The sequence below is a fragment of the Balaenoptera borealis genome (assembly GCF_965194805.1).
Source record: "Balaenoptera borealis genome assembly, chromosome: 11".
NCBI classification, from domain to species: domain Eukaryota; kingdom Metazoa; phylum Chordata; class Mammalia; order Artiodactyla; family Balaenopteridae; genus Balaenoptera; species Balaenoptera borealis.
In genome coordinates this window covers 48,446,613-48,461,089 of record NC_138868.1, presented here as the reverse complement: position 1 = coordinate 48,461,089, position 14,477 = coordinate 48,446,613, and the positions used below count along the sequence as shown (strand labels likewise).

General features: G+C 37.4%; 1 protein-coding gene across 1 annotated transcript; it reads right to left on the bottom strand.

Moving 5' to 3' along the window:
* Positions 1–255: 255 nt before the first annotated feature.
* Positions 256–4,743, bottom strand: LOC309605559 (olfactory receptor 10T2-like). Its single transcript, XM_082341635.1, has one exon. It carries the CDS (start codon positions 1,852–1,854, stop codon positions 898–900), a length of 957 nt encoding a protein of 318 aa, XP_082197761.1. The 5' UTR covers positions 1,855–4,743; the 3' UTR covers positions 256–897.
* Between the last annotated feature and the right edge of the window lie 9,734 nt (positions 4,744–14,477).

The following is a 14,477-nucleotide window of genomic DNA, read 5'->3' as shown; positions in this document are numbered from 1 at the left end:
AAGTATCCACGTGAGAACCTTACAACAATGGCCTCGATTAGATTCAGTTATTTATAGCAACTTCCACCTCTGTGGTTTTCATAAATTCCAAGCTATTTATCTTTGTCTATGCTGTAACTCAAACAGCTTTTGAATTATTTGCTTTTTGTGGAAGTTCATTATGAAACCATCTAGTCTACTCCTTTGTTGGGGGTTGGAAAGAACAGCTCTTTGACAGACGTCTATATTATTCCTGGAATTTGGTATGTTAAAAATGCATATTTCTTCTGCAGTAACTTTCATTTTATTTTCTTTTTCAGAAATTCATCCATTCCCATCTAGTTTCCATGTTTCTTTGAATAGAGTTAAACAGGTATTTTCTTAAAATGTTTTGAAATTTCTCTGCATTGTGGTCTTTCACTCATTTCAACGCTAAATTTCTGTGTTTGTGCTTTCTCCTTTTTTGATTAAGTAAATCAGTGATCTTTCTCTTTCCCCTCCTTCTCTCTCTTGCTCTGTTTCTCTCTCCCTCTCTCTTTCCTTCTTTCTTCTTTTCCTTTTTAATATAATTTTCTTCCTTCTCCAAAGGAAACCAAAATTAAGAAAATACAGTATTCTAAAACATTTTTGATACATTTACTACATACATATGTGCATGTGTGTATGCATATATGTGTATATATGTATATGTACATATATATGTAATAACATTTTAGAATATTTTATTTCATTTTAAAATATTTTAAAGCTACATCTGGTTTCATAGTAAGAAAGAAGTGAGACCAGAGCATATCAGGCAGTTAGAACACACTTTAATTGCTTTGTATACAAAGTGATGATTTTTATTGGAAGTACTCCACTTTCTCCACTTTATCAATGCTCTGTAAAAATTTTAAAAAGTGTTCACAGCTCTTTTATTTACCATCTAGGGGAAAACCTACATATATTGCCTAGTACTTTCTTTAGGGATATTTTCATTTCTTTGTTTCTTAGACTGTAAACAATGGGATTAAGCAGAGGTGTCAGTACTGTATATGTCACAGCCATCAGCATATCTTCATGGAATGAGTCACTGTCCTTGGGTCTCAGATAGACAAAGCCAGCAAATCCATAGTGTATGCACACCACAGTGACGTGGAAGGAGCAAGTTGAGAAGGCCTTATACCTCCCCCGGGCAGATGGCATCCTCATAACTATGGACCCAATGAAGACACAGTTAATCATAATGAAAATAAAGCTCCCCACCAAAACAAAGGCAGTGAAGGCAAGAAGAACCATTTTCTGAAAAAAGGTGTAATCACAGGCAAGGGAGACTACAGATGTAATGTCACAAAAGAAGTGCTTGATGGTGCTGGAGTCACAGAAAGACAAGTTGAATACTACAAGGACAATGCACAGTGACACCACAATCCCAGTAACACAAGAAGCTGTCATGAGCTGAAAGCAGATCTTTTGGGTCATCAAGATGGTGTAGGGCAGCGGGTTGTGAATAGCAGTGTAATGGTCATAGGACGTGGCAGCCAAGAGTAAGCAGTTGTTAGCTCCCAAGCCAAAGAAGAAAAACATCTGTGTGGCATGCTCAGGAAGAGAAATGGTCTTGCTTTCTGATAGCAAGTCCACTAGCATGCGGGGGATGATTACCATAGTGGTACAGGTTTCTGAAAAGGACAAACCACAGAGGAAAAAGTACATGGGGGTGTGAAGATTGTGATTGAGCTTGATGGCCACCATTATGGACACATTTGCAACTAGGATGGTCACATGAGAGAAGAAAATCATCACGAAGGAGAGATCTTGCAGGTCTGGAAAACTGGAAAATCCCCACAGAAGGAATGTGCTCACTGTGGTATGATTGTCCATCCTCCTGGTGCACATAACAACTCTCCTCCAAAGGTGCAGAGGTTCTTGGGGTCAAGACTCTGATAAGATTGTAGAAAGCACTGACGTCACCTGGCCTTTAATCGAGGACACTGACAGACAACTCTTAATGAGAAAGCCTGAGAAATAGAAGTTAAATGTACCTGGCTGAATTCCAGGTCAGGACTCAGAGTGATGAAGAAAAAGATTCTCATAGGAGAATGTATGTAAATGCCATAGAGTAGCCCCAAATATATTCAGGGAACCCCCTAATTTATCACCCCTTTCTATCTTCTACAGTCAGAATCTGAATGAATGAGGGAAATGTGAAAAAAAAAAGTTCATTTTCTCACCTACAGGAGCATGAGGAGTAAAGGGTATACAATGTTTATGTGTGGTCTAATCACAGCCTGGCATACATAAGTACTTAACAATGTTGACTGAATCAATACTAACTTAAGGAGAAGTGAGGAAAATTTTTCGAATGGCTTCCAAACATTCTTGGAAAATAATTCTATCCTCAGAGGTGCTCTCCAGAAGGCAGTGGCTGCTTGGCTGACAATTATGCCAATGACTTAATAAGTGAATTTACCATTTTGAAATTTGTACTATTTTCTGTACATAACAATGAGTTGACATGGAGTTTTTCAATAATTGTCTGTCATTCAGGCAGATCTTGGAAGCAAAATGGTTATGGAGAGACTATTCTCATCCTGGATGGCTCATTTGGTTCATGATGTTCTGATCAATTCTTGAGCTTTCAGGAAAACTTCCAGGATAAATCTAGCTGATATACTGGTGGACAGGATTTCTTTGCAGCACAGCTCTTTTAAGAACTCAACTTCCTCAGGTCGTTTTCATCCATTGTTAAAATATCCACTCTGTGTTTGGGATGACAGCATGAAAGTAACACACAGAGTTTCCAAACAATACAGAGCTTGGTTTCAGGCACTATTGTTAGGGAATGAAAGGAAAACAGTGAGAAGACATTGGTGTGGAGTTGTAGGTTGGGGAAAGACTGGTAGAGACAACACTGGAAAGTATTTTGTAGGATCCACAAAGCTTGAAGAAAAGAGAAAATATACCTTTATCTGGAAAGTTTGTGTGTTCTTTATGTACTGAAATATGGAAAAAATTTACAAGGCAGTGATGCAGGTAACCAGTATTTATTCAAAATCTGAAATATACTGGACAATATGCTGTGTGTTTGATAGAATTTTCTCACTAGGTTTCTCCCAACAATTCTGTGTGGTAGGTATTTCAATCCTGATGCTACAAAAATTGAAACCAAGGTACAGGTTCCTTAATTGACTATGCAAAGTCAATGAATTAATTCCAAAAATATTTAGTTAATGTCTATGATGTATTAGTCAATTCTCTGATGGGAAATATAACACGTGATAAGACACATATGACCTCTCGTATCTCAGACTGAGAAAAATGCCATGAAGAGAATTAAAGGAAAGTGATATGAGAGTGTGGGACTAGGTGGCTACTTCCAATTGTAGAGTCAGGAAAGCCTTTTCTATGGAACTGATACTTACTTTGCGACTAGAATTGATAAGCATGCACCATATAAGATCTAGGGGTAAAACATGACACTCGCAGGAAACACTACTGCAAAGACCCCATGGTGGGAATGAGCTTGACATATTTAAAGAATATCAAGATAGGCAATGTAATCAGAACATCTCTCTCATTTATTCTCTTAAATACCTTATGGGATAAATAGTAGTATTGTGTTCATGTTTGAAATAAGGAAACTATGGCTTAGGGAGTTAAGTTAATTTGTGAAGGTGATAAAAGTTTGTTAAAGGAGGAGCTGGTATTTATACCCAGGCAGAGTCACTTGGGAGAAGACCTTCTTAACTAGTAAAGTTAAAGTGTCCCTGCAAGTGCAAGTGTCCCAGCATGGCATTCAAGGTTTATCTGTCCATCTCATCTTCTGCCACCAACCTCCTCTACATGGAAAGCATCCCATCATCTCCAAGCATGGAATGTCCCTTGGTGGCTCTCCTACTGTGCACACATTGTTTCTCTATTTGCAGTGTTCTTTCCCTCTGCTTCTTAAACTACAGTCTTTGTTTCAAACCCAGTTTAAATGTCACCTCCCTAAATGTATATTGGTGCAACCACTGGGGAATACAGTATAGAGTTTTCTCAAAAAACTAAAAATAGAACAGTCATATGACCCAACAATTCCACTCCTGGGTATAAAAGCCAAAAAACCCCAAAAACGCTAATTCAAAAAGACACATGCACTCCAGTGTTCATAGTATTATTTACTATTCCCAAGGTATGGAAGAAAGCTAAGTATCCATCAACAGATGAATGGAAACACACATGTATACACACCATATATATACACACACACACACACACACACACAAATGGAATACTACTCATCCACAAAAAAGAATGAAATTTTGCCATTTGCAGCAACATGGATGGATTTTGAGAATGTTATGTTAACTGAAATAAGTCAGACAGAGAAAGAAAAATACTGTATGATATTACTTATATGTGGAATCTGAAAATACAACAAGTAGTGAATAAAACAAAAAAGAAGCTGACTTACTGATATAGAGAACAAACTAGTGGTTACCAGTGCAGAGAGGGAAGGGAGGCGGGGCAATAAAGGGGTAAGGGGGGAAAAAGGCTTATTATGGGATTATACGAAATCACGTGTGTGAAACTTTTAAAACTGAAAAGTACTATAGAATTTAAAGAATCTTTCATTCAATAAAATAATTTTATTACACATATATGTGTTACAGAAAAAATAGTTTCATCTTGATTGCTTTTGAATTTTATTAAAATGGAATTCTACAAAAAAAAGTCACCTTCCTAAAAAATCATCTCCAATCACTCTGATTGAGTTAATGAGTTCTGTGTTCATGTCTGATTGTGTTAATGAGTTCTGTGTTCATGTCTGATTGTATTACGATGACATTTTAACATATCTGACTTCTATACTAGTCAGAGCAGAGGGCTATTTTACCATTTCATATCCTACCTGCAGCAAAATATGGTAAATATAAAGGTTTGTGTCATGAGAGTTCAGTGAGTAAATGGAGTGCCATCTTCCCACAGGAAGCTTCCCTTGTTTTTTTCCTAGATGCACTGACTAATTATTTCCAATTAACTTGTTTTCTCTGTCATTTAATTAAGTGGGACATGTGCTAAATGTTGTTCACTGTCTCTTTCAATACATTTCAAGACCTATTAAGATATAGCCACATCACCTAGCAATGTGACAGTATCAATACATACCAATACCATTTACAACAAACCCACGGCTAATATAATACTCAAGGCTGAAAAGCTGAAAGCCTTCCCACTAAATTCTAGAACAAAACAACGATGCCCACTCTCATCTCTTCTATTCAACATAGTATTGGAAGTTCTAGCCACAGAAATTAGAAAAAGAAATAAAAGGTACCCCAATTGGAAGGGAAGAGGTAAAACTGTCATTGTATGCAGATGACATGATACTCTATAGAAACCCTAAAGACTCCACATAAAAACTATTAGAACTAATAAATGAATTCAGCAAGGCAGCAGGATACAAGATTAATATGCAGAAAGCTATTGCATTTCTTTATAGTAACAATGAAATATCAGAAAGTAAAAAAAAAAATCCCATTTAAAATTGTGTCAAAAAAAAATACTTAGGAATAAACCTAACCAAGGATCTGAAAGACCTATATGCTGAGAACTAAAACAATGATAAAGGAAATTGAAGATGATACAAAGAAATGGAAAGATATCCCATGCTCTTGGATTGCAATAATTAATATTGTTAAAATGGCATATTACCCAGGCAATCTACAGATTTAATGTGATCCCTATCAAATTACTCATGACATTTTTCACAGAGGTAGAACAAATAATCATAAAATTTATATGGAACCACAAAAGACCCAGAATTGACATAGCGACTCTGAGGAAAAACATCAAAGCTGGAGGCACATCCCTCCCAGACTTTAGACAATACTACAAAGCTACAGTAATCAAAACCACATGGTTTGGGCACAAAAACAGCCATATGATCAATGGAACAAACATAGAGAGCCCAAAAATAAACCCACACACCTACAATCAATTAATCTTTGACAAAGGAGGCAAGATGGTACAATGGAGAAAAGACAGTCTCTTCAGCAAGTGGTACTGGGAAAGCTGGACAGCCCCATGTAAATCACTGAAGTTAGAACACTCTCTCACACCATACACACACACACAAACTCAAAATGGCTTAAAGATTTAAATATAAGACATGACACCATAAAAATCCTAGATAGAACACAGGCGAAGCATTCTCAGACATAAATTGCAGTAATATTTTCTTAGTTCAGTCTCCCAAGGTAACAGAAATAAAAGCAAAAATAAACAAATGGCACGTAATCAAAATTATGCTTTTGTACAGCAAAGGAAACCAAACAAAATTAAAAGACAACCTATGGAATGGGAGAAAATATTTGCAAATATATCTACCAACAAGAGCTTAATTTCCAAAATATACAGACAGCTTATGCAACTCAATATCAAAAAACCAAATAACCCAATCAAAAATGGGTAGAAGACCCAAATAGACATTTCTCAAAAGAAGACATACAGATGGGCAACAGGCACATGAAAAATAGCTCCACATTAGCTAATTATTAAAGAAATGCAAATCAAAACTACAATGAGATATCACCTCATGGCAATCAGAATGGCCGTCATTAAAAAGTCCACAAATAATAAACACTGGAGAGGTTGTGGAGAAAAGGGGACCCTCCTACACTGTTGGTGGGAATGTAAATTGGTGCAGCCACTATGGAAAATAGCTGGGAAGTTCCTTAAAAAACTAAAAATTGAGTTACCATATGATCCAGAAATTCCAGTCCTGGGCAATATCGGGAAAAGATGATAACTCTAATTCGAAAAGATACATGCACCCTTATGTTCATAGCAGCACTATTCACAATACCCAAGACATGGAAGCAACCTAAATGTCCATTGACAGATGAATGGATAAGGAAGATGTGATATATATATGTATGTGTGTGTGTGTGTGTGTGTGTGTGTGTGTATATATATATATATATATATATATATATTTATTTATATATACACACACACACACACAATGGAATATTACTCAGACATAAAAAACAAAGAAAGAACGCCATTTGCAGCAACATGGATGGACCTAGAGATTACCATACTAAGTGAAGTAAGTCAGAAAGAGAAAGACAAATATTATATGATATCACATATTTAGAATCTAAAAAAAATACAAATCAACTTATTTACAAAACAGAAGCAGACTCACAGACATAGAAAACAAACTTATGGTTACCAAAGGGGAAAGGGGAAGGGAAGGGATAAATTAGGAATATGGGGTTAAAAGATACATACTACTATATATAAAATAGAAAACAACAAGGATTTACCTTATAGCACATGGAACTATATTCAATATCTTGTAATAACCTATAATGGAAAAGAATCTGAAGTTGTACACCTGAAACTAACACAGTGTTGTAAATCAACTATAGTTTAACAATAAAAAAAGACAGGCAAAAGAATAGGAAGCTAGGGATGAAATTAGTTAAAATAAATAAATAAATGCATGACTCAGCAAAGAAAAAAAGTAAATACATACCAGTATTTAATACATGTTTGTTTAATGAATAAAGTGTATTTCCCCTCTCCCCCTCTAAACTTGGAACAAAGAAAAGAGGACTATTACTTTCTGGCCTGGACTACATGCTTCACTTTCTGTGGCATCAAATAAGACACAATTGCCATAACTGCTCCTATAATAGGGAGCATAGAGGAGGAACAAAGATGGTGGAGTAGAAGGACGTGCTCTCACTCCCTCTTGCAAGAACACCAGAATCACAATTAGCTGCTGGACAATCATTGACAGGAAGACACTGGAACTCACCAAAAAAGATACTCCACATCCAAAGAAAAAGGAGAAGCCACAATGAGACGGTAGGAGGGGCGCAATCACAGTAAAATCAAATCCCATAACTGCTGGGTGGGTGACTCACAGACTGGAGAACACTTATACCACAGAAGTCCACCCACTGGAGTGAAGGTTCTGAGTCCCACGTCAGGCTTCCCAACGGGGGGGGGGGGGGGGGGGGGTGGTCCGGCAACGGGAGGAGGAATTCCTAGAGAATCAAACTTTGAAGCCTAGTGGGAATTGATTGCAGGACTTTGACAGGACTGGCGGAAACAGAGACTCCACCCTTGGAGGGCACACACAAAGTAGTGTGTGCGTCGGGACCCAGGGTAAGGAGCAGTGACCCCAGGGGAGACTGAACCAGACTTACCTGCTAGTGTTGGAGGATCTCCTGCAGAGGCGGGGTGTCGGGGGGGTGCTGTGGCTCACCGTGGGGACAAGGACACTGGCAGCAGAAGTTCTGGGAAGTACTCCTTGGCATGAGCCCTCCCAGAGTCTGTCATTAGCTCCACCAAAGAGCCCAGGTAGGCTCCAGTGTTGGGTTGCCTCAGGCCAAACAACCAACAGGGAGGAAACCCAGTCCCACCCATCAACAGTCAAGTGGATTAAAGTTTTACTGAGCTCTGCCCACCAGAGCAACAGTCAGCTCTACCCACCACCAGTCCCTCTCATCAAGCCTCTTAGACAGCTTCATCCACCAGAGGGCAGAGAGCAGAAGCAAGAAGAACTACAATCCTGCAGCCTGTAGAACAAAAACCACATTTACAGAAAGATAGACAAGATGAAAAGGCAGAGGGCTATGTACCAGATGAAGGAACAAGATAAAACCCCATAAAAACAACTAAATGAAGTGGAGATAGGCAACCTTCCAGAAAAAGAATTCAGAATAATGATAGTGAAGATGATCCAGGACCTCGGAAAAAGAATGGAGGGCAAAGATCGAGAAGATGTAAGAAATGTTTAACAAAGACCTAGAAGAATTAAAGAACAAACAAAAAGATGAACAATACAATAACTGCAATGAAAAATACAACAGAAGGAATCAATAGCACAATAACTGAGGCAGAAGAATGGATAAGTGACCTGGAAGACAGAATGGTGGAATTCACTGCTGCAGAACAGAATAAAAAGAATGAAAAGAAATGAAGACAGCCTAAGAGACCTCTGGGACAACATTAAATGCAACAATATTTGCATTATAAGGGTCCCAGAAGGATTAGAGACAGAGAAAGGACCTGAGAAAATATTTGAAGAGATTATAGCCGAAAACTTCCCTGACATGGGAAAGGAAGTAGCCACCAAAGTCCAGGAAGCGCAGCGAGTCCCATACAAGATACCCAAGGAGAAACACGCCAAGACATATAGTAATCAAACTGACAAAAATTAAAGACAAGGAAAAATTATTGAAAGCAGCAAGGGAAAAATGACAAATAACATACAAGGGAACTCCCATAAGGTTAACAGCTGATTTCTCAGCAGAAACTCTACAAGCCAGAAGGGGGTGGCATCACATATTTAAAGTGATGAAAGGGAAGAACCTACAACCATGATTACTCTACCTGGCAAGGATCTCATTCAGATTCAATGGAGAAACCAAAAGCTTTACAGACAAGCAAAAGCAAACAGAATTCAGCATCACCAAACCAGCTCTACAACAAATGCTAAAGGAACTTCTCTAAGTGGGAAACAAAAGAGAAGAAGAGGACCTACAAAAACAAACCCAAAGCAATTAAGAAAATGGTCATAGGAACATACATATCGATAATTACCTTAAACGTGAATGGATTAAATGCTCCAACCAAAAGACACAGGCTTGCTGAATGGATACAAAAACAAGACCCATATATATGCTGTCTACAAGAGACCCACTTCAGACCTAGGGACACATACAGACTGAAAGTGAGGGGATGGAAAAAGATATTCCATGCAAATGGAAATCAAAAGAAAGCTGGAGTAGCTATACTCATATCAGATAAAATAGACTTTAAAATAAAGAATGTTACAAGAGAAAAGGAAGGACACTACATAATGATCAAGGGATCAATCCAAGAAGAAGGTATAACAAATATAAATATATATGCACCCAACATAGGAGCACCTCAATACATAAGGCAACTGCTAACAGCTATAAAAGAGGAAATCGACAGTAACACAATAATAGTGGGGGACTTTAACACCTCACTTACGCCAATGGACAGATCATCCAAAATGAAAATAAATAAGGAAACAGAAGCTTTAAATGACACAATAGACCAGATAGATTTAATTGATATATATAGGACATTCCATCCAAAAACAGCAGATTACACGTTCTTCTCAAGTGCGCACGGAACATTCTCCAGGATAGATCACTTCTTGGGTCACAAATCAAGCCTCAGTAAATTTAAGAAAATTGAAATCATATCAAGCATCTTTTCTGACAACAACGCTATGAGATTAGAAATCAATTACACGGGGAAAAAACGTAAAACACACAAACACATGGAGACTACACAATACGTTACTAAATAACCAAGAGATCACTGAAGAAATCAAAGAGAAAATCAAAAAATACTGGAGACAAATGACAATGAAAACACGATGATCCAAAACCTATGGGATGCAGCAAAATAGTTCTAAGAGGGAAATTTATAGAAATACAAGTCTCCCCCAAGAAACAAGAAAAATCTCAAATAAACAATCTCATCTTACACCTAAAGGAACCAGAGAAAGAAGAACAAACAAAACTCAAAATTAGCAGAAGGAAAGAAATCATAAAGATCAGAGCAGAAATAAATGAAATAGAAACAAAGAAAACAATAGCAAAGATCAATAAAACTAAAAGCTCATTCTTTGAGAAGAAAAACAAAATTGATAAACCATTAGCCAAACTCATCAAGAGAAAGAGAGAGAGGACTCAAATCAATAAAATTAGAAATGAAAAAAAAATAGAAATGAAAAAACAAGAAGTTACAACAGACACTGCAGAGATACAAAGCATCCTAAGAGACTACTACAAGCAACTCTATGCCAATAAAATGGACAACGTGGAAGAAATGGACAAATTCTTAGAGAGGTATAACCTTCTAAGACTGAACCAGGAAGAAATAGAAAATATGAACAGACCAAACACAAGTAATGAAATTGAAACTGTGATTTAAAATCTTCCAACAAACAAAAGTCCAGGACCAGATGGCTTCACAGGTGAATTCTATCAAACATTTAGAGAAGAGCTAACACCCATCATTCTCAAACTCTTCCAAAAAACTGCAGAGGAAGGAACACTCCCAAACTCATTCTATGAGGCCACCATCACCCTGATACCAAAACCAGACAAAGATACTGCAAAAAAAGAAAATTACAGACCAATATCACTCATGAATATACATGCAAAAATCCTCAACACAATACTAGCAAACAGAATCCAAAAACACATTAAAAGGATCATACACCATGATTAAATGGGATTTATCCCAGGGATGCAAGGATTCTTCAATATATGCAAATCAATCAATGTGATACAGTATATTAACAAACTGAAGAATAAAAACCATATGATCATGCAGAAAAAGCTTTTGACAAAATTCAACACCCATTTATCATAAAAACTCCCCAGAAAGTGGGCACAGAGGGAACCTACATCAACATAATAAAGGCCATATATGACAAACCCACAGCAAACATCATTCTCAATGGTGAAAAACTGAAAGCATTTCCTCTAAGATCAGTAACGAGACAAGGATGTCCACCTTCACCACTATTATTCAACATAGTTTTGGAAGTCCTAGCCTCAGCAATCAGAGAAGAAAAAGAAATAAAAGGAATACAATTTGGAGAAGGAGAAGTAAAACTGTCACTGTTTGCAGATGACATGATACTATACAGAGAATCCTAAAGATGCCACCAGAAAACTACTAGAGCTAATCAATGAATTTGGTAAAGTTGCAGGATACAAAATTAATGCACAGAAATCTCTTGCATTCCTATATACTAATGATGAAAAATCTGAAAGAGAAATAAAGGAAACACTCCCATTTACCATTGCAACAAAAAGAATAAAATACCTAGGAATAAACCTACCGAGGGAGACAAAAGACCTGTATGCAGAAAACTATAAGACACTGATGAAAGAAATTAAAGATGATACCAACAGATGGAGAGATATACCATGTTCTTGGATTGGAAGAATCAATATTGTGAAAATGACTATACTACCCAAAACAATCTACAGGTTGAATGCAATCCCTATCAAATTACCAATGGCATTTTTTACGGAACTAGAACCAAAAATCTTAAAATTTGTATGGAGACACAAAAGACCCCGAATGGCCAAAGAAGTCTTGAGGGAAAAAAACGGAGCTGGAGGAATCAGACTCCCTGACTTCAGACTATACCACAAAGCTACAGTAATCAAGACAATATGGTACTGGCACAAAAACAGAAACATAGATCAATGGAACAAGATAGAAAGCCCAGAAGTAAACCCACTCACCTATGGTCAACTAATCTATGACAAAGGAGGCAAGGATATGCAATGGAGAAAAGACAGTCTCTTCAATAAGTGGTGCTGGGAAAACTGGACAGCTACATGTAAAAGAATGAAATTAGAACACTCCCTAACACCATACACAAAAATAAACTCAAAATGGATTAGACACCTAAATGTAAGACCGGGCACTATAAAACTCTTAGAGGAAAACATAGGAAGAACACTCTTTGACATAAATCACAGCAAGATCTTTTTTGATCCACCTCCTAGAGAAATGGAAATAAAAACAAATAAACAAGTGGGACCTAATGAAACTTAAAAGCTTTTGCACAGCAAAGGAAACCATAAACAAGATGAAAAGACAACCCCCAGAATGGGAGAAAGTATTTGCAAATGAATCATCGGACAAAGGATTAATCTCCAAAATATATAAACAGCTCATGCAGCTCAATATTAAAAAAAACAAACAACCCAATCCAAAAATGGGCAGAAGACCTAAATAGACATTTCTCCAAAGAAGACATACAGATGGCCAAGAAGCACATGAAAAGCTGCTCAACATCACTAATTATTAGAGAAATGCAAATCAAAACTACAATGAGGTATCACCTCACACCAGTCAGAATGGGCATCATCAGAAAATCTACAAACAACAAATGCTGGAGAGGGTGTGGAGAAAAGGGAACCCTCTTGCACTGTTGGTGGGAATGTAAATTGATACAGCCACTATGGAGAACAGTATGGAGCTTCCTTAAAAAACTAAAAATAGAATTACCATATGACCCAGCAATCCCACTACTGGGCATATACCCAGAGAGAACCACAATTCAAAAAGACACATGCACCCCAATGTTCATTGCAGCACTATTTACAATAGCCAGGTCATGGAAGCAACCTAAATGCCCATCGACAGATGAATGGATAAAGAAGTTGTGGTACATATATACAATGGAATATTACTTAGCCATAAAAAGGAAGGAAATTGGGTCATTTGTTGAGACGTGGATGGATCTAGAGACTGTCATACAGAGTGAAGTAAGTCAGAAAGAGAAAAACAAATATCATATATTAATGCATATATGTGGAACCTAGAAAAATGGTACAGATGAACCGGTTTACAGGGCAAAAATTTAGACACAAATGCAGAGAACAACCGTATGGACACCAAGAGGGGAACACAGCGGGGGGTGGGTGGTGGTGGTGTGATGAATTGGGAGATTGGGATTGACATGTATACACTAATATGTATAAAATGGGTAACTAATAAGAACCTGCTGTATAAAAAAATAAATAAAATAAAATTCAAAAAAAATTTAAAAAAATAAAGAAGAATGTAGAAAGCATCTATACATGTGTTCGCAATGCTACGTGACATTATTCTTAAAACTATTTAGAGAGAAACCAACTATGTTTAGTACACATCCAAACAAAATAAATACTAAGGAGAGCAAGTAGCGTATTTAAGAGGGGTTACTAAATGCACTGAGGTATAAGCATGGAGGCTTTCTGGAGAATATGGATTTTTTCCCTATAGCCTCTCAACTAACCTTAGTAAAAATTCTACAATCACTAGGCTCAGGATGCAAGTTGGGGCATACAAAATTTTAAAACAAGTCTCTGCTCTGTGTAGTACAGGAGTCAAGCACACGCACACACACACACACAAAACAAACAAAAAAATCCCAACAACAACAACAAAAACGCAACCTCCTGGGAATTCCCTGGCAGTCCAGTGGTTAGGACTCCACGCTTCCACTGCAGGGGGCACAGGTTCGATCCGTGGTTTGGGAACTAACATCCCACATGCCACATGGCAGAAAAAAAAACAACCTACCTCCTCACAATAAAATGATGTGAACGTAAAAGAAGAAATGACTAACACACATAGGGAGGTTTGAGGAGAATTCCAAGGGACAAGACATTTGAATTGTCTTTCTAAGAATGCTGTTTTTAGCAGTCATAAAAGGGCAAGAAGAACACTACAACTTATAGAAAACAACATGTGCAAAGTAGAAGAGTCACAAAGGATAAACTGTTTTTTGGAAACAGTGGGATGGTCCCTGTATAGGGGAGGTTTGAGGCAGGAAATGAGGTTAGGGCAGTTGCACTGAGGGAAGCCTTATAATCAACTAGCCAAGCAAGTGGCTCTCTAGACTCTGACTGCCTTGCTGTGTATATGTTATACATGTACACTTACCAGCTATATCATTTCTG

Excerpts from the sequence above, each read along its gene's own strand:
- LOC309605559 (XM_082341635.1), bottom strand. The coding sequence starts at position 1,854 with ATGTGCACCAGGAGGATGGACAATCATACCACAGTGAGCACATTCCTT.